The sequence below is a fragment of the Phodopus roborovskii genome, unplaced genomic scaffold, assembly GCF_943737965.1.
Source record: "Phodopus roborovskii unplaced genomic scaffold, PHOROB, whole genome shotgun sequence".
In the NCBI taxonomy this organism is placed as follows: Eukaryota; Metazoa; Chordata; class Mammalia; order Rodentia; family Cricetidae; genus Phodopus; species Phodopus roborovskii.
In genome coordinates, this window is record NW_026125185.1 from 14,403 (window position 1) to 35,855 (window position 21,453).

General features: G+C 42.1%; 1 protein-coding gene across 1 annotated transcript; it reads right to left on the reverse strand.

Moving 5' to 3' along the window:
• Window positions 1-1,155: 1,155 nt before the first annotated feature.
• LOC127226658 (phosphatidylinositol-glycan biosynthesis class X protein) lies at window positions 1,156-16,035 on the reverse strand (the record flags this gene model as incomplete). The annotated part of the gene is made up of 6 exons (XM_051190733.1): window positions 1,156-1,357; window positions 3,129-3,229; window positions 5,925-6,138; window positions 9,421-9,562; window positions 14,003-14,066; window positions 15,726-16,035. Coding segments are annotated over 6 exons (975 nt in total), but the record flags the coding sequence as incomplete, so codon positions are not given.
• Between the last annotated feature and the right edge of the window lie 5,418 nt (window positions 16,036-21,453).

The following is a 21,453-nucleotide window of genomic DNA, read 5'->3' on the forward strand; positions in this document are numbered from 1 at the left end:
GCAGGGGGGGATCTCTGTGAGTTCAAGGACAGCCAGGACTATACAGAGAAACTCTTGATTGGGGTGGGGGGGAGTCAAAGTGGCTTTTAAAAATTGATTCATTACTTCTGAATCAATAGTCCCTTTTAAGCCACAGTAATACTTAAAAAGGATTTAAGAATTGAATGCAGAAGGTAGGATGGCTGGTTGATTGGTTGGCTGGTTGGTTTGAAAGCTAAACTTCATTCTGACCAAACAGAATCACAAAGAGGTACAATTTTATCTTCACAGAGAGAGTTTACTAGATTCACCAATGTTGGACAGGCACTAGAAATTTTTAGAGATAGGCATAGTGGCTCATGTCTCTAATTTTAGTCCTCAGGATGCAAAAGTAGGCACATCTCTCTGAATTCAAGACCAGCCTGGTCTGCATAGTAAGTTCTAGGAGAGTCAGAGTTTTGTGGTTTTGTTAAGTGTTTGTGTGTAGTGAGACCCTGCCTCTCAAAAAAAAAAAAAAAAAAAAAAATTAACAAAAACAGGCTATTTACAATGGGAAGGATGTTGGGGTTGATAGCTCACACCCATAATCTCAGCACTTAATAGTAGAAGGAGATAATCAAGCTTTCAAAGCTAGCCTTCACTGTAGAGCCAACTCAAGGTCAGCCTGTATTGCATGAGAGAGTGGGTTGAAGAGATGGCTCAATGATTAAGAGCACTGGCTCTTCTTACAGAAGACCTGGGTTCAATTCCCATCACCTACATGGAAGCTCACAACTATCTGTAACTCAAGTTCCAGGGTACCAGATAGCCTCATATAGATGTCCATGCAGAAAAAACACCAATGTACATTAAATGCAAACAGATAATTAAACAGTGAATTTATTCCATACCAAATGAAGACAGTACTTCTTTTAGGTATTATCTAACAAAACAAAGCCTCCTCTACTAGACTACCCAAGAGCACTTGAGGATTATAGAACAGAAAGCTAAATTTTGCAATTAGCTGGCAATTACCCAAAATTTCCTATGGGAAATGTAATTTTTTTGTTGTTTGTTTTATTGGACAGGGTCTCACAATGTAGACCAGACTGGCCATGAATTGACAGAGACCTGCCTGGAAACATAATTTTAACCATAAACAAAGACAAAATAGCCAGTTAATTCTGAAAAGAACACTTGTTGTCACAAAGAAGTCTCATTTATTAGGTTCATAGAAAACATTTAACTATAAAACTTACAGGGAAAAATGGCCATATTTGAAAACAGCTACAAGGATTAAAGTAGAACACAGTATTGTAATGAGCAGAGTCACAGAACATACTAAAGAGGTATGTATAGTCAGTCCCACTGGAACTTGCAGGGTCAAGTTCTTAAGTATCTGTGGAGAGAGGGGAACAGAAAATTAGAGACATTTAATAACTCTGGGGCTCAACTATGTATGGGTCATCTACATCAAGCTTCTACTATTCAAGGCTCTAAGACTTCCCACAAGGGGGGCAGAAAGAATCTAAGAGCTAGAGTATGTGAGGACAGCTGTGAAATGCACACCTCTGGACATGACTGTTGCCTGTACCAGCAACAGCAGATGGAGTTACATGCACCAGACATATGCAAGATCAAGTCAGTTAGCATCCCAGCACAGCGTGGGGAGGGGCCTCTATAGACCCACTGCAATGGAAGAATAGGCAATTGATGGCTGCTAAGGGAGGAAGAGTCACTCTCCTTTGGGGAAATGTCACTGGCGGGTTACTCATGCCCCTGTGGATGGACACACACCCATGTGCACATGGACTGTACTGACTAGATTCATCAGGTTATAAAAATGTTTTTAAAGAGGACATGAACTTGGAAGGGTATGTGGTACTAGAGGAAGTTGAAGGGACACAGTGGTAGGTAGATAGGTATTATCAATGTCTATTGTATACAGAAAACGTTTTCCTTTTTTCTTTTTTGGTGTTTCAAGACAGGGCTTCTCTGTGTAGCCTGGACTGTCCTGGAACTCCCTCTGTAGAGCAGGCTAGCCTAGAACTCACAGAGATACACCTGTCTCTGCCTCCCAAGTGCTGGGATTAAAGGCATGTGCCACCACCCAGCTTTGTTTTCTTTTCTAAAAGACTATTTTTTTTTTTTCTTTAATTAAAAGTTTTCTGCCCGGCAGTGTTGACTCTTGCCTTTAATCCCAGCACTCGAAAGGCAGAGGCAGGTGGATCTCTGTGAGTTTTAGGTCAGCCTGGTCTACAGAGGGAGTTCTGGGACAGCCATGTCTACACAAAAAACCCTACCTCAAAAAAACAAAAATTAAGAATCACTTAAATGCACATCTCATGGTGAGATCATTTCTTTGATTCTCATAACTCAAAAGTTTACATTAACTCCAACTTTTTATTTTTTTTTCCTTAAGAATGAGGGTCTTGGACTGATGATAGCTCAGTGGGTAAAAGCACACATTTGCTATCCAAGTCTTCACACAAACACACACACCACTAATAATAAATAGTAAGGGAAATTAAAAAGAAAGAGCAAGAGAGTTTAACCACAACTTCCCAGTGTCAGCCATGCTGGCCTGGGACTCACATGCCTTGTGCTTTAGCCTTCCGAGTGCTGGAATTACAGGCATGTTAGATCATACTTCATCTTTTCTCCATTTTAAATTTTTAATTTTTCTATGTTGGGGTTTGAACCCAGAGCCTTACACATGCTAGACACACATTCCACCACTAACCTAGATCCTGGGTACTCCTTCTCTAAAAAATGGTACATTCTTTTTTGGCTTTATGTCATTTTAATTTGACACAGGGTTTCATACAGCCTAGACTGGCCTTAAACTCTCTATAGCTGAAGATGGCCTTAAATTTGATTTTCCTGCTGAAGGAAAATGGAATGAATTTGCATTGTTTTTCTTTGCCATTTCACACCTTTAGGAAATATACAAGCTACACTTAAAGTCTGAACCAATGAGGCATGGGACTCACTCACCATCATCTTCCAATTCAGATGATACCACCTTTATCCACTGTGGACATCGGTAGCAAATGAGCAATATTAAAACAACCATGTGCTCTGTATCAGAATATAACATGCTAACCCTTTAAAATACAGCGGGAAGACTGGTGAGGCAGCATTATTTAAAGCAGCACAAAGTGTCTTACTGATTTATACTGCATGCTGTTCCACCGGCAGATCGCCTCACTTTTCAGAGCACAAGGAGCTGCTACTTCTGACTGAGCCCAGCATTTCAAAACAGGGAACTCTGAAAAAAAAAAAAGGGGGGGGACAAGATGTCAGAAAAGTCCATCTTGCACCTCACCAGGGATCATTTCTGCTGGGGTACAAGAATTCAAACATTTCAACACATGGTGTAGATGACTTGGACTTGTCCTTCACATGCTGCTATGCTGATGTGGATGCCTAGGATGTATGAAATCGCAGTGGTGATCACAGAAGTGAAACATGGTTTGTTAACAGATTCCATTAAAAATGCAAGGTTAACTTTTTTTTGGAAGTATCACTTCAGGAAAAAAAAAGACATATTGTTTCAAAAATCTGTTCTGAAGGATAAGAATTATATCCAGAAAAATGAACACATCTTCAGTACACAGCCTAATAAATTTCTGTATCAGATATGGACAACAAGAAGAACATTTAGATCAAAACAAACTATAGAATTCTCATTGTTCTCTCAAGAGAAACACAAAGTCTATTTAGACAAATAATGGTGTTATTAACAGGAACAGAACACACGACAGCATAAAGAAAGTGAATAGAGTGAAAAAACTTTAATGTTCTCATCGGGAAAGGCATAACAATGACTTAAAAATTCCCTCTGCTCGTTATTAGTAACAATGTTGTAAGTAATCCACATTTGGAGGCAAGGAAGAATCAAAATTTCTTAAACTAAGAAAGACTTTGATTCTGAGGCACTGTGAAGAAATAATCAAAGACAGGACTTTCAGTTTCTTATTTGAGAACAATTTCAAGTAGCCTACATTGACCTTGAACACACTACATGGATAAGGACAGTCTTCAACTCCTAATCCTCCTGTCTCTATATCTGAAGATTTACAGGGTTAGTATAAACATTTGGATTTTTTTTTCCCCCTCATGGCTCATTACACAGCCCCAAATGCATTCAAACTCTTGATTCTTCAATCTCAGCCATCAGAGTACTGGATTACAGGTGTGCGCACTAAATACAGCAAGGATAGTTTTGTAATTTTCCCAAATCTTGACACAGAAACAACTGCAGAGTGAGCCCCACAGCTCATGAGCTAAGTCTGCAGCCAGTGTAGGTGATCAAGTATCTGCACTAACAGCACAAGACACAAGAACAAAGCACAAGCCCTCACAGTCTATGAGCCAGGGACAGGGCTCTGAAGTTAAGAACATTTGCTCTTCTTAACAGAGGAATCAGGTCCAGTTCCCAGCACCCATATGGTAGCTCACAACCATCCATAGACACATCTGTGGTGCATATACATACATGCAGGCATATATAAAATAAATGTAAAATATGTAAAATAAATCAAAGCAGCAAATGGGAACTACATCACTATAAACAGGAGACACCCTCAGAGTAGCAATCCTACTACTCATGAGTATGAAGCAAGAGGATCAAGACTTTGAAGGCTGAGCTGTGAACTATGAAGAAAGTTTAAGGTCCTGGTGGTAGTTGTGATATAGGCCTTTAGTCCCAGGACTTGGGAGGCACAGGCAAGCAGATCTGTGTGAGTTTGAGGCCAGTATGATCTACAAAGAGAGTTCCAGGACAGCACAGAATGGCCTTCACAGAAAGACCCTATCTCATCCCCTTCTCCTAAAAAGGAGTGACGAGCTACTATTACATGTCTACTCATAAAAGAACTTATATTACCTACAGTCTTGCCAACGGAACCAAACATGAATGACTCTGATCATATCTCTGGAGTCATCAGTCAATTCCAGGAAATAAGAGTTTACATGAGTGCAATCAGAAAAGCCCAAACCAGAAGAAAGAAAACTTCAGGTCAATGGGCCTTCCAAAAGAGCTTCAAAGAAGAGACAGAAGGGAACCTGCAAACTAAAGAGACTTAAGAGAAACAACATGTTGTTGTTGTTAAGGACAAGAATAAAATTATAGTCTTTAAGAATCATGCTCATTGCCAGGCAGTGATGGTGCAAGTCTTTAATCCTAGCACTTGGGAGTTCAAGGCCTGCCTGGTCTACAGAGTAAGTTCCAGGACAGCCAAGATACACAAAGAAACCCTGTCTCAAAACCAAAAAGAATCATGACCATTAAGAAAGTGAGCTGGGGATGGAGAGAAGACTCAAGAGGTTAATAGCACTTATCACTCTTCCAGACAACCTCAGTTTGGTTCTCAGCATGCATGGTGGTTGGTTCACAACTGCCTTTAACTCCAGCTCTAGGGGATTGGACACCTGCTTCTGGCCTCTCTGGGCACTGTACTCACAGGTTCACATACCCATACAGAGACACACAAATATACAAAGAATGTTAAATCTTAAAAGAGGAAGCAAGTGTTAAACTCAGTGAGTTAAGTCTTAGAAAGGAAAGAAGAGACTATAATGGGGACAGAATGCATAGGATAACGATTTAAGTGGGCAAGTTCTGTTTTTCTTTTTAAATGTTTTGCTACATTTAGTGTGTGTGTGTGTGTGTACACATGTGGACATGTGTACCTTGCACACATGTGGAAGTCACAGAACAACTTGCAGGAGTTGGTCTCTCCTTCCATCATGTGGGTCTGGTGGATCATGCACAGAGCTGGTCAGGCCTAGCTAGCAACAAGTACCTTCACCTGTTGAGCCATCTTAGAGGCGTGTATTATTCCTGACCTAGGTGGTACTTATAACAACTCACCAAAAGTTATTAAAGGAAGATGTGTTTGGCATCCCTGTCCTTGACTAATGCCTTCCACCACACCTTTACTCTTATTTTCAACCCTCACCTTGGTCACAGTACATCAGTAAATCTGGATTGTTGACCACAATTAGGGTGTCTCCATCTTTCCTATGTGGCCTGTGATATCGATAATGCACAGGCAGAAAGGCCTGGAAACAATCAATGCACTGTGCATCTTGTCGTGCATAAATGAGAACTTCAGATTCTTTGGACAAATAGTCGGGGGCTTCTATATTAAAACTTTCAGACACCATCACTGCCTGTTGAAGAGAAAACAAATATTAACCAAGAAGAAAATGCTAACGAAGAAAAATAAAACAGACAAAATAAAATAAACTGCTGTACAGATAGGCAGAAGCATCACGTATATTCCTGTTGTAGGCCATTTCCATTCCCTTTTCATTCTCAATTGTACGTAGAAAACACAGGATATGATCCACGAATAAGAAAAGTAAACGAGGGAACAACTATTATAAAACCCATCTAACTTGTGTTAGGTTAAAATGACTGGTATCATCCTGGCCATTTCCTGTTCTTTGGTGAAGTAAAATGATAGTGAATAAGACAGCACCGCAGGCAGGAAGCCAAGCAAAGGTCAGCAACTTTCTAGAGTAGGTATATAATGGAAATGTGAAAAACAACCTTATTTTTGTGGTGCTGAGGCTCAAAACCAGGGTCTTTATACTCTAGGCAAGAGATCTACTACTGAGCAACATTTAACCACTTCAAACTAAACGCGCGCGCGCGCGCGCACACACACACACAGTCTCACTGTTTAGCTAAGGCTGGATTTGAACCCACTCTACAGTTCAGGCTGGCTACAAACCTGAAAAATCTGCCTTGCCCTACTAAGGGCGCTAAACCTTGCCCTACCACTTTGCTAAAATTATAAGTATATAATATCATTCCCAAACAGCAAATTACATTTTTAAAAAAGCTTCAAGATGGCTCCATATATAGGAGGACTTGCCAGGCAAGTCTGACCACCTGATTTCAAATTCTGGAATACATGGTGGAACGAGCTACCAGGCTGAAGAGATGGCTCAGTGGTTAAGAGCATGAGCTTCTCTACTGGAATGCACACTGGATAGATCAAAAACACTTGTGAACTCTAGTTCCACAAGATCTGACATCCTCTTCTTGACTTTGGACACCCACATACATGTACGCATACACTCATACAGACCATACAGACACATATGTAAATATCAATAATAAAAATATAAACAAATGTTTTAAAAAGTTGTTCTCTGATCTCTCCATGTGTGCCATGACATGCACACCTGCACACAACATTACTTAAAATGGGGGCTGGAGACAGATGACTCAGTGAGTGGTTAAGAGCTCTTATGGGGGACTTGAGTTTGGTTCACAGTGCCCATGTTGGTAGGCTTATTACTGCCTGTAACTCCAGCTCCAAGAGATCTAATTCCTTTTCTGGTCTCCACAGGCACCCACACACACATGCACATATCCACACAACACACACATATGTATACACAACTAAAAACAAAATAAAATTTTAAAATAAATATGTTTTTAAAGAAATGCTAAGAGAGACAGGCATTGGTGGCACACATCTTTAATCCCAGTACTCAGGAGGCGGAGACGAGAAGATCTCTGTGAGTTCAAGTCCAGTCTGGTCTACAGAGCAAGTTCCAGAATAAGTATCAAAGCTACACAGAGAAACCATGTCTCAAAAAAAAACAAAACAAAACAAAACAAAACAAAAAATTGCTAAGAGTCCAGCACGGTAGTGTATGCCTTTAATTCTATGAGTTCAAGGCTAGCCGGGTCTACATAGTGAGTTCCAGGCCAGCCAGGGATACATAGTGAGACTCTGTCTCAAAAAACAAAAACAAACAAAAATTAAATGTGTTAGAACCACTTAAAAAATAACTGTCCTAAGCCAGGCATGGTGGTATGGTGGCTGAGGTGTTTTTTGTCTGTGTGTGTGTGTGTGTGTATGCACACATTCACATAACACACATGTGCATATTTGTGTAGACAATCTCAGGTGTCAGTCCTTGCCCTCCAACTTATTTGGGACACTGGCATTACAGCCTAGCTGGCGTGTGAGCTTCTGGGAATCCCCATAAATGCTTCTCTCTGTGCCTCCCTTCTCCCCATAGAGGAGCAAACATCTGTAACCCATCTAAAACCCAATGCTTGCTCTTCAGCACCTGCATTACATGGATTGTGGGGATTGGAATCCAGGCCCTCATGTTTCTATGGCAAGAGCTTTCATACACTGAGCCTTCTCTCCAGACCTCCAGACCCTTAATTGTTTATTTGAGATCTTTCTTTCTTATATAGTCATTTAATGCTATCAATTTCTTTCTAAGAAGTTTAAGCATCAACCTCCCAATTGTAAGGGTGTATTTTCACTTATCTTTAATTAACTATTTTTTATTTCCTATAGAATATGTTATTATGACTGGGTGGTGGTGCACGCCTTTAGTCCCAGCACTCAGGAGGCAGAGGCAGGTGGATCTCTGTGAGTTCGAAGGCAGCAAGTTCCAGGGCTACACAGAAAAACTGTCTTGAAAACACAAAAACAAAAAAGAAATATATTATTAGTCCTCAAATACTTGAGACCCTGAAGATGCCTCAGTAGGTAAAATGCTGAGAACTTGAGGACTTGAATTCAGATTTCTAGAACCCATATAAAAGCCAGACACAATCCTGCCTACCTTTAATCATAAGAGGTGGTGAGGGATGTGGGGAGATAGGTGGATTCTGGTCTAGCTGGCCAGCCAGTCTAGCCAAAAAAGGCCACACTCAGTCAGTGAGGGATGCAATGGTGGTCTGAATGAGAATAATGCTCACAAGCTCATATACTTGAAAGCCTGGTGCCCAGTTGGTGGTTTCCAGGGAGAGGTGAGGAGATATGGCACTATTGGAGGTGTGGTAGGCTCTCAGGTTTCAAAAGCTTTCACCTAGCCCCAATGCTTTGTGCCATGCCTTCTGCTTATGAATGAGTTCTCAGTTGCTGTCCTAGTCACCTGCCACAGACTCAAACATCAGGGATCATATACCAATTAAAGTCTCTTCTGTAAATTGTCTTGGTCTGATATTTTATCACAGCAATAGGAAAGTACATAATACATACCCAGCCATAAAAAATAAGATGGAGACAGATAGAGGAACACATTCTGTGTCAACCTGTAGCCTTTACATTTGCATGTACAAATACAAGAACATACATACACTAAAAAGTAAAACAAAAAGGCATATGTCTTCCTGTTAACAAAGCTGAGCACTATTATCAATCCCTAATCTTATATGTAGAGAATTACACAGATTTACATTAACTTTCTTAGTCACCAAGCTATGAATTAACACTAAATAGCATTCAACTACCTCAGGTTAGTTGGCTTAGTCCTGACAACTGTTGAAGAATACGCCTATGCAACTGCAAAAAGGACTTTAAAAACTGTAACAAAACTTAAACTACAATGTTGTCTTATCTACTATTTTCCTTAATCCAAATCATAGCACTCCTATATTAATTTCTCTTTTAAATTCCCCAATAACTGTACCTCTGTTATGTTTTTCTCTCGTAATGAAGCCAACTCATACGGATCCACAAAAAGTCCTGCTGGGATGTGATGTCTAATTAAGAGCCGGCAAGTCTCTAAGTCCTCAATGCTTTCTCCAAATTTCACTTTTATTAAAAGGTCTCTGTAAGACAAGGACATTTAGAGGAAATATCTTCACTCGGTTATTAAATAAGATAGATTAATATTATATCCATAATAGCACAGACACTGTATTTCAAATTCATTTTCCAAAAGTAGATTATCATGACAAATGAAATACACAAGAGATCACCCATTAGGTCTCATAATTCATGTCTGATGGGAGATGCCATTCTGTATATATATGTTTCTCATACTGGTTAATGAATAAAGCACTGTTGGCCAATAGGGAAGGAAGATAGGAGGGACTAGGAGACAAGGAGGAAAGAGGAAGTAGTAAGGAGGGGTCAAGATGGAGAGTCTGGAGAAAGGAGAATGCTGGCCTGCTCCCCGGTAAGAGAAATACATAGATCAACAGAAATGACTTAACACTTAAGACAGAGCTAGCCGATAAGAAACTAGTACTGGGCCAACAGAATTATATCTAATACAGAGTCTCTGTGTGTTAATTGGGGCTGGCGTGGCGGCGGGACAAGACCAGGTGGCGGGCGGAAAAACCTTATTCCTTACACATGTCATGAGCCATAGCATAGCTCTTATATGTAGAGAATTACACAGATTTACATTAACTTTCTTAGTCACCAAGCTATGAATTAACACTAAATAGCATTCAACTACCTCAGGTTAGTTGGCTTAGTCCTCACAACTGTTGAAGAATATGCCTATGCAACTGCAAAAAGGACAAATAAAAACATGAAGATCAACAGAAAGGAATAAAATCCAAAAGTAGTCACACATGCATTAATAAGAACTAATATGATTTGACAGGAAAGAAGCATCTTTTCAACAATGGTAATAACACTGTGGAAAAAGAGTGTTTACTTCATAAACATATACAAAAATTAACTTAGGTCTAGAAATGGTTCTGTGGTCGAGAGTGCTACTCTTGCAAAGGACCTGACCTGAGTTCAGTTTCCAGCACCCATGTCAGGTGGTTTATAACAGCCTGTAACTCCAGATCCAAGGGATCAGATGTTTCTCTTCAGGTACCTGCACTCACATACATGTGTCCACAGGTATACACACTTGCATGCACACATACATGCCCATAGGTACACACACCTGCATTCATGTACCTGTACTACAGGTACACACACCTGCATTCACGTACACATGTCCACAGATACACACATCTGCATTCATGTACATAAACTACAGGTATACACACACACACACATGCTCACAGGTACACACACACATGCATTCATACACACATACCACAGCTACACACACATGCATTGACACACACATACCACAGGTACACACATACCTGTATTCACATACACATGCTCACAAGCACACACACCTGCATTCACACACACAAACCACAGGTACACACATACTTGCATTCATGTATACATGCCCACGGGTACACACACACACACACCAGCATTCACATACACACACCACAGGTACACACATACCTACACTCATGTACAAATAAGTTTAAAACAGATTATAAACTGGGGGGGGGGCCAGCACATGCCTATAATCTCAGCACTCAGACCTATGCAAAAGGATCTCTGCCAAGTTCAAAGCTAGCCAAGGCTATTTGGTGAAAACTTATCTCAAAACAAACAAAAGAATGATATGAAATGAGATGAGTAATTGCTCCAACTTTCTGTCCAGAGGCAAATTCTGGACTACAGTGCAAAGACCGAAGCATGGCATGGTGCTTTTGCTTAGGGGAACAGCAAGACAGGTTGCCAGGGACTGGAGTGGCTGAGAAGTAACAGAAATAAATCCAGAAAGGGGCTTATATTAAAAATAAAGCAGGGAGGAGGAGGCTACAGTTGGGATGTGTTGTATGAGAGAAGAATAAATAAAATAAATTTTTTAAAAAGTTAAAAAAAATCCAACTAGAAATTCCTTGGTTTTGCTGAATGTTGAGGTAAGTGTAAATAAGAAGCCCAGAAGACTGAGTAAAAAAGTGACCAAGGAGATAAAAAGTAAAACATTCCAAAATTTCATGCATGATCACAAAGCATTCGAGTTCTGATCAATCACAACATAAAATAGAGCAGCCAGGACGAACCCCATAAAATTTGGGACAACTTAACTAAGCAAACAAAAAGTGTACAGGATCAAGCTGATAAATTAAAACCTTACAACAGCAGGAAGAGCCTTATAGTTTTTAAAGGAAGAAAACAAGGTCTATAAATATCAAAGCTTTGACAGGGTTCACTCCAATAAAATGTTATTACACACATGTCAAGATCCAAGAAAATATGAGCAACCACCAGGAAAATACCAGTCAGCAGAAAGAAACCAGCATGGACCTACTGTTTTCTGTCACGTCATCAAGTGATGTCCAATGCTACATTTACATGTAGCCAGCAAGAAAGCCAGTACCAGGTGTGGCCTCTTGGGCTGGTTAGTGTTTCTGGTTTGTGTTTGCTTGTTTTTTTTTTTTTTTTTTTTGTCAACTTAACACAAACTAGAGACATATGGAAGGAGGAAATTTCAGTTGAGAAAATGCCTCCATCAGATTGGCCTATAGGCAAGTCTGGTGGGAGGAGTTATTTTCTTAACTGCCGATTGACATGGGAGGGCTCAGCCTACTGTGGGTGGTGCCAACTCTTGGGCAGTTGTACAAGACAACAAACTGAGCAAACCTGTGTGATGGGAGATGCCATTATGTATATATGTTTCTCATACTGGTTAATGAATAGAGCACTGTTGGCCAATAGGAAAGCAAGATAGGAGGGACTAGGAGGCAAGGAGGAAATAGGAAGTAGTAAGGAAGAGTCAGGATGGAGAGCCTGGCGAGAACAGAACAGCCATTCCTCTGCTCTCGGTAAGACCACGTGGAAATACATAGAAATGGGTTAATAATTAAGACAGAGCTAGCTGATAAGAAACTAGTACCTGGCCAATAGCATTGTATCAAATACAGAGTCTCTGTGCATTATTTGGGGCTGGCACGGCGGCAGGAGGAAAAACCGTACTCATTACACCTGTGGAGCAGCACTCCTCTATGGTCTCTCCTTCTGAGTGCAGACCCTGACTTCCCTCAGTGATGAAGTGTGACTTGAGAATTGTAAGATGAAATAAACTCTTTCCTCCCTGTGTTGCTTTTGGTTCAGTGTTTAATCATAGCACTAGAAACCCTAAGTTAAAACATACTTGTATCTCCAGAAGAAGGAGCCTAAACAAACCTCTTTCTTTATGATGTTAAAAAGGAAATGGAATGGCAGATGGACATTGAAAATGGTTCAGATATTAACCATATCTGAGAGTTGGTTCAGATATTAACAACACTTGTTGCTCCTACAGAGGACCTGGGTTTGATTCCCAGCACCCACATGTTGGCTGTCTTTGACTCCAGTTCCAGGGGATTTGATGCCATCTTCTGACCTCCATGGGCATCGAGTATGCATGTGGTACATACACAAACATACATGCAGGTAAAACATCATAAAATAAAATGAATAAACCTAATAAAAACTTTTAAAGTGTTTATAAATATACCTAATGTCAAAGGATTTAAAGATAAGCGAGAACATAATGATGGAAAGGGAAGTGTTTTTAACTTGTTTTCTATGTGTATACATGTGTGGGCATGCACTTGCCATGGTTCACACATGAAAGTCAGAAGATAACTGTGGGAGTCAGTTCTCTCCTCCCACGTTTGTCCTGGGGCTCCAACTCTGGTTATCTGGCTTGGTGTTGGTGGCAAGCACTTTTACCCACTGAGACATTTAACAGCCCAACTTTATTTTTAATTTTTAAAGACGTGACTGTAACTTCAAAATATGTAAAAATAAAATTTCTGAATGTGTGATTAAAAGCAATTAAATACTGAATAATAAAAGACCAATGACTTGGAGACAGCCACAGAAAACCATGAAAACTGGAGCAGAAGAAGAAGAAAAATAAACAAAAAGGGAAGAGACGGGCAGGGGAGAAGGAACTGGAGCAGTGACTGGCCAGAAAGGACACAATGTACGAGCTGCTTAAGTGGCACCTGGGAAAGACAGCAAAGGGCGCAAAGGGACAAAATTGTCCAGATTCATGAGAACTATTATTAAGTTCAAGAAGCTCGAGCAGAGAATACATAAACAAAACCACACCAAGACATGTTACTCTACAGTCACTGGAGACAAAGGCTATCAAAGCAAAAGATCTACAACATAGAGAATAACAAAGACAAGGATAAGCCAGAAGAGAAAGGACTTATCAGTCTGGAATTAGCTATCCAGGAGCAAATTTCTACTTAAAAAAAAAAAAGAACAAGATGATCAGAAGTTGGAGGTTATCCCAAACTACCTAGCAAATTTGAGGCCAGCCTAGACTTATCTCAAAACAAACAAGCAAAAAAATGGAAACAATTTTTCAGCTCATCCATATTTCAACTATGAATTTCTTGCTGTAAGTTATGAGCCAGTATTTTAATATAAGTAGAAATCACTGGGCAGCTTACCTGTGGAAACCATCTTTCAAAAATTCTTGCCTCAAAATGATTTCAGAACAAGTGGCCTTTACACCTATAAAAATCAAAATGTTAAAAATTAAAATATGCATATTAAAATGAATATTAAATAGAAAATAACTACTAGAATAAGCTTTACTTGCTAGAAAAATGTAACCATCTTACAGCAAGGTAAAAATTTCAAATGAAAGCAGTTTGAGCTACATATAAATCTACTTCCAGTAGTACATCATGGAGGTTGAGAATATCGACACTGGAGTTAACTTGTCTGGTTTTTAGATCCTAGTCATCACTTTGAGTTAAGACGGTTCCTCTCTATGGCTGTCCTAGTAATTTAGTATATATAGAATCAGTCAGAACAGAGCCACCATGCACAAAAGTCTTTATCCTTACGATCCTAGCTCACCAAACCTTATTACAGACATAATGGCAACTTCTGTATTCTTATGTCCATACCTATGATCATTGGAAGATTGTACACTCGTGCCTTGTGAAGATGTTGGTAGAGTTAAAAAAAAAAAAAAAAAAAAAAAGCAAAAGAGGCAGAAATTGAGAGGCACCTGAAGATTCAGAGTTCATTTACAAACTTGGGATAAATAGGAATTGTCATAAACTGACTTCATGCATATTTTGGACCCTAAAGCTACTACTCAATGGCTAAAACTTCAAGACTGTTGAGGTGGCACACACCTGTGGTCCCAGCATTCAGCCTGGTTTCAAGACAGCCAGGGTGACACAGAGAGATTCTCAAAAACCAAAAGATAAGAAACAACAAGAACAAACCCATTAAATACTCAGTTGCCAGAAACCTTGCTATAAAACTTTGGCTAGAAATGCGTGGGAAGAACATTAAAACAGAGCGAAGCCCTACATAACCCTGTTACTCAGTAGCTTGAGGAAAGCATATGTGGCCAGAATAAGCACTCGTTAGATTCCTGAGGGTCCCTACGAACTGCGTAACAGGGAGTCAACAGTTGCTGGAGACAAACTGCAGAGACAAGGAGATAGGGAGGGAGGATAGATATTGGGACTGTGGAGCTGCCTGAAAGCTGCATAGTTAGTTAGCTCCAGGGTTGCAGTTTTGGGGGAGAGAGGACCACCCATGTTGGGGTGGGCTTTTTAGTGACACAGCTTGAGTTAACCTTGTTCTTTGTAAGTAATCCCTCACCCACATTCCTACTAGTAACCCCAATAAAAAATTCATTGGTTCATCAAATTGGGATACTGGTACAAAGGTTACCTTTCTGGGGTAAGTAGACTGTGTGTGTGTGTGTGTGTGTGTGTGTGTGTGTGTGTGTGTGTGTGTTACATCTCCCTGAGAAGTCTGTCACGAAACACACCAACACACCACCTCACCCCTCCTCTACAAGCTGTGCCCATTCTCACACTTTCCGGGATGCAGAAAACGGCTTCTGGGGATACCATAAGCATCCCTAGATGCTACGTGGCTGTACCTGTTTAGTACTTTTGTCACAGTGTGCCCAGTCCCGCCTCAGAAGGACAAAGCCCGGCTCCGATGTCCGGGATGGAACACCAAGCAAAGATCACAGGAAAGATCACAGGTAGGGAAAGGGACGCACGCGGCCTTTGTTGCTAACCTCCCCCCGCCCCTGGTACCCGTAACGCCTCGGCAAACCGCGGAGCTGAGTGGCCGCGGATGCTCCCCACCTCCGCCCCAGCTCCGCGCACACCCGCTCAGCCCCCGGCCCTTTACCAGAGCTGACGGGCGTGTCGCTGAAGTCCGCGGCGAGCCTGCCGACCAGCCCAGCCGCCCAGAGGAGCAGCCAGGCCACAGCGCCGACAGCCAGGACGCCGGAGCGCCGACGCCCGAGAGGGGCGCGCGGGACGAGCTGCGGTGGCGGAAGGAGGCTGCGCACGTCGCAGCGCGCACTCCCAGCGGCCCGGTGCCTGGGACGGAGCGCTCCCCCACGCAAATGCCCTTGGACCCACGGGACGCTCGCACTGGGTAGCCCAGAGTCCCAAGAACTCCAGCGCCCCGTGAGGCCCGCATTTGGCACCGCCCCTTGCCGTCCCAGCCAGGGCGGGGCGAAAAGCTGCGCAAGCGCAGTCCGCGTGCCCGCGCTGTTGCCTTGGAAACCACCTAGGGGGACCCCCGGCGGGCCTCTGGACCAAGCCCAAGGACAGACTTAGGACCGCACACGCCCGCGCTCAGGCCAGCTTCCCGACCGCAGCCGGATTCGTACGGGCTGGGCCACCTATCTCTGAGCTCACCCCATGGTTACCCCTGTAGGGTATGGCCGTCGCCTCTTCCTGCAGCGTCAGGCTCCACTCCGCCTCAAAGATGATATGAATGATCCTCTGTGCAATGCTGTTGGATGGAAACAACCCTCTCACTGCTGTTCAGATGTGCACTTCCTCTAAGAAGGGTAAGAAGGGTCGCCTTGCCCAGTGAGATCAGTAGGGAAAGGTCAGGTCTGTGCGGTGGGAAATCCGTACCCCCTTAGGTGTTGTGAGGTACACAGTCATTGATCCCCGGGAAGAAAAGTGTGTCCTTACAAGAACAGCCACTTCTCCCAGTTGTGGAGAGTGTTACCAGTTGTGGAGAGTGCTGTTGCTGACCAGACTATGAGGTCTCAAAGTGGAAAGAGAGTGTAATATAACACTGCAAGCACACTGTTAAGATGGACAACCAGATGTGGTGGTGCACATCTTTAATTCCAACACTCAGGAGGCAGAGGTGGATCTCGGTGAGTTCAAGTATAGCCTGGTCTACAGAGCGAGTTCCAGGACAGCTAGGGCTGTCACACAGGGAAAAAAAAAAAAAAAGCTTTAAAAAAAAGATCTCGAGAGAAAGCCCCCCCCCCCCCCCCAAAAAAAAGGCCAGGCTGCCTTTAATTTCAGCACTCAGGAGGGAGAGGCAAGTGGGTATCTGAGTTCGAGGCCAGCCTGGTCTACAAAGTGAGTTCCAGGTCAGTTACACTGAGAACCCTTGTCTTGAGAAAAAACAAAACCAAACCTAACAACAACAAAAAATTTAAAAAAGAAAACTCTATAGTCAATCTTACATTATTGTCAATTCTGTTCACAAGTGTAGCAGTTTGTTTGTGTTTGTAGGCCATGTAGTATGTTTAGTAGTATTTTTTAGAAAGTATACTAGCATCATACTTTAGTGAGGTAAACTGGGAGTAGTATCTGGTCAGTGACTCAGATCAAACGCAGAGCATAGCAATATGAAAAGCAACTCTTTATTATGAATAATCTCATAAGAATAAAAAGTCTCACATCTAACAGTAGGGGTGAGAATACAGATTATGGTCCTATATGACAAATCTACTTGGCAACCACAAAACTTGCATTTTAATTCAGGAAATCATATGATATTCAAATATACTGTAGTATATGTATATATACTTATAGCTAGAAAAAAGGAGTGGAAGTTAGGTGAATATGTTTTGTTTTCTTCCTCTTTTGTCCCTATTTTTCTATAATGAACAAATATAAATACAATCTTTTTTTTTTTTTTTTTTTTTTTTCCCGAGTCAGGGTTTCTCTGTATTGCTTTGGAGCCTGTCCTGGAACTGGCTCTGTAGACTAGGCTGGCCTTGAACTCACAGAGATCAGCCTGCCTCTACCTCCTTAGTGCTGGGATTAAAGGCATGAGCCACCAATTCTGGCAGTTGTTGTTTTGTTTTTTTGTGTTGCTTTGTTTTATTTTGAGTGGGGGGCTACTATCAATTTCTTAAGGAATGTGCCTATAGTTGTTCTTCAACAGAACTAAGTTACAGTTCCTGGGGGGGGGGTCTTAAGATTCTTCATTCCTACAATGGCTAGGCCAGGAGAACCCTAAGCTTCAAGGCCAGGAAGCTCCCTGAAACTCTTCAGCACCAAAGTCTCATAGCTTCTGCTGCCTCTGCTTTAGTTACTGTCTTAGTTGGGGTTTCTGTTGCTGTGAAGAGACACCATGGCCACAGCAACTCTTATAAAGAAAACATTTCATTGGGGCTGGCTTACAGTTTAGAGGTCCAGCCTATTATCATCAGGGCTGGACATGGTGGTATGCTGGCAGACATGGTACTGGGGAGGTAACTGAGAGTTCTACATCTCTGCAGGCAGTAGGAAGAGATCTGTGACACTTCCTCCAACAATGCCACAGCCACTCCATCAAGATCACACCTCCTAAAAGTGGCAGGCATTCAAACACATGAGTCTGTGGGGGCCATTCCTGTTCAAACCAACACATTCCACTCCCATAACACAATGAAAATTCATTTAGTTCAACTTCAAAAGTCCCTTAATTTATCTGTCTCAAAATGTTTAAAAGGCAAAGTTCAAAGTCTATACTGAAATTCATGCACTCTCTTAACTATAATCCCCTATGAAATCAAAACCAAAAAAACAAATCACATACTGCCAACATACAGTGGCACAGGTTATACATTACCATTCCTAAACATAGGGGAGGGAGCGTAGCAAGGAAATATTAGACCAAAGCAAGACCAGAAACCAGCTGAGCAAACTCTAAACTCTGCATCTCCATGTCTGATGTAAAAACACTCTTCAGATCTCCAACTCCTGTCAGCTTTGTTGACTGAAGCACACTTCTTTCTCCTGGGCTGGCTCCACTCCCTGTAAGCTGCTCTCGTTGGCAGGAATCCCATGACTCTGGCATCTCCAACATCTTGGGGTCTCCAACACAAGGCTTTACCTTCACAGCTTCATGCAGTGGCCTCTGTAGGTCCTCCATGCAGAGATACCCCTGACACATGCCTGGCCTCAATGGCTTTCCTTAGTCATGGGGGTGGGGTGGGAGGGGATTCCCTTCCTTCTACCCTTGACTCTACAGCCAGAACCACATGGCTACAGCTGCTAAGCTCTGCTGCTTGCTGGGGTTGGAACATGACCCCCCTCGTTCAAATACATCTTCACCAGCTTTCTGGGTTTGGTGATTTCCTTCACCGTCTGAGCTTGGCTATCCTGGCTCTCACGATGTAGTCCAGAAGGGCCGAAAACTCAAAGATCAGCCTCTCTCTGCCTCTGGATTGCTGGGATTACAGGCATGAACCACCCACCACATTAGCTCTGAGCTTTTCTTTAATCCTTTTCACAAACTGGAAGCTTAGCTGAGCAGGGCCTTGCCCTGAGGTCACTACGCCCTTTATTCCATTTAACGCTAGTCTTTTCTCCAATCGGTGTAGCTCCTTGAACACAGAATTTAGATCCACTTTCTGGTGCTCTTTTCTCCTTGAACTGTACATTTTGTATTTTCCTTGCTCAGTTTGCTTCTTTTCATTATTCATCTGCATAAGACTGAACACTAATGACCACACGACGGAGTCAATACTAGGCTGTTTTGAGATTTCCTCTAATAGTGCAATTAATCCAAAGCTTCAATTTAGTCTCAGGCAGATTTTTTTTTTTTTTTTTTTTTGGACAAGGGCAGAAAGCAGATACATTCTTCACCAACTTATCACAAGAACAGTCTCTAGTCCAATTATTAGCATTCTTTTCCTCTGAAACCTCTTGAGCCAGACCCCCACAGTTCAAATCACCCTCAGCACCACTGTTTCCCATGTTCCCACTAGGATGGCCCATTAAGCCCTACTTAAATCATTCAGCTGCTTTTCTACTTCAAAGTCCATATTCCTCCAAATAAGAGCATGGTTGGGCCTGTCATAGCAATACCCCACTTCTGGTACCAACTTCTATCTCAGTTAGGGTTTCTGTTGCTGTGAAGAGTCACTATGACCATGGCAACTCTTATAAAGGAAAATATTCCTTGGGCTTGGCTTGTAGTTCAGAGTTTTGTTTAGTTCATGCAGGCAGACATGGTGCTGGAGAAGGAACTGAGAATTCTATATCTTGATCTATAGGCAACAGGAAGACCTCTTTAATAAACTTTCTCCAATAAGGCCACTCCCTATGGCCTGTGGGGGCCATTTTTATTCAGACCACCATATTTGCCTACTCTCAGAACCTTCAGTTGCCTTCTTGGAGGCTGCTACCATTGTGCCAATTTTGCCCTTTCTTCTTTGTGTTGATAGTTCATTCTGGTCTGCTAATACTAAAGATCAAAGGCAGAAAAGAAAAGGCCATTTGCAAAGCCTTTTAATGAGCCTAATGTTGTAACATGTAACACCTAGAACAGCACAAAGAGGGTATATATCCCAGGTGACTCCAAAAGTCAGCTGCCAGATGGATGCAAGGCAAGGATGTTTGCACCAATAATGACACAACCCTTCATGCAAATGATTATTGTGATCTGCATCACAGACCTGCTGCTGAGCCACTGGGATTACTATCCCTCTAGCTTGGACGAACATAGGATTACTATGTTCAATGAGGCTTGTGCCTGGTATGTGCGTTCCAAGGCTTGTACAGGCTGGCTGGAGTGCTCATGATGGCTGTCTTCAGCTGTGGTTCTACAATATCCTCAGAGAAACAGGAAAGGAAGGAAAGAAAGCTGAGTCTGGCCAGTTATGAGCAAAGGGACTGCTTAGCTGACAGTTCCCCACTCCAGGCTGCTAGGTATAAAAGAAAGGCCTGTGAAACCACTGCCCTACATGGTCAGAATCATTCACAGAAAGAAGCCGCAACACAAAACTAACAATTCTAGTAACAGATGACAGTGCTTAATATTATTTCACGATGTGTAACAGCACTTAGCTCCTGCCCCAGTTCCCCAGGATAATATATATATAGGAACTTTATATTAATACAGAACATTAAACAAATATTACCCTTATTCTGTTCCAGACATGTGCTAAGGACATGATGAAAATGGACACATTTCTTGCCTTCCTAGAACGAGTAGACTAACAGGGAAGATAAATGGTGAGTAATGATTTAAAAAATAACCTCTTGGTGAGTAAAAGAATTCAGAAAGTACAAGGGGTTGGTTCTGGTCTCGTGGACCTGTCAGTATTAAATGTCTGTTTAAAAGGAAGGAAGTGCTGGGGATGTAGCACGGCTGGCAGGGTGCCTGAAGCCCTGGGTCCCTTCTGTTGCTCCCCCATAGACCAAGCTCGCTAGCACATGCCTGTAATTCCAACACTGGGCAAGTTCAAGGGCATCCTCCACTGCATAACAAATTCAAGGCCAGTCTGGGCTATATGAGATGCTGACTCAAAGAAAGAAAAAGTTTAGAAGACCATAATACTTTGCTATCGATAGAGGATGATTCAGACATCCTTTAACTGAAATACCAAAATGGTTCTGTAGGCCGGTAGGTCAGGTCTTGGGCCTGCTTGAGGTTCATGTGTAATCTCTGGTAAGAATGTAGTACAGTAAGGGGCCCAGACCAAATGGGATTACATCACTCATGTGAGAATGACCCAAATCCCAACCAAGCAGAGACTCGGAAATCCAAGAACCAAGGCTAGCCTGGGCCGGCTGAACAATTCCAGGGTTAAGATCTGCTGGAGGAGGAGGAGAAGGCAGGTTTACCTTTTCTGGAGCTTGTTATACAGCTGTCCCATTTTTAT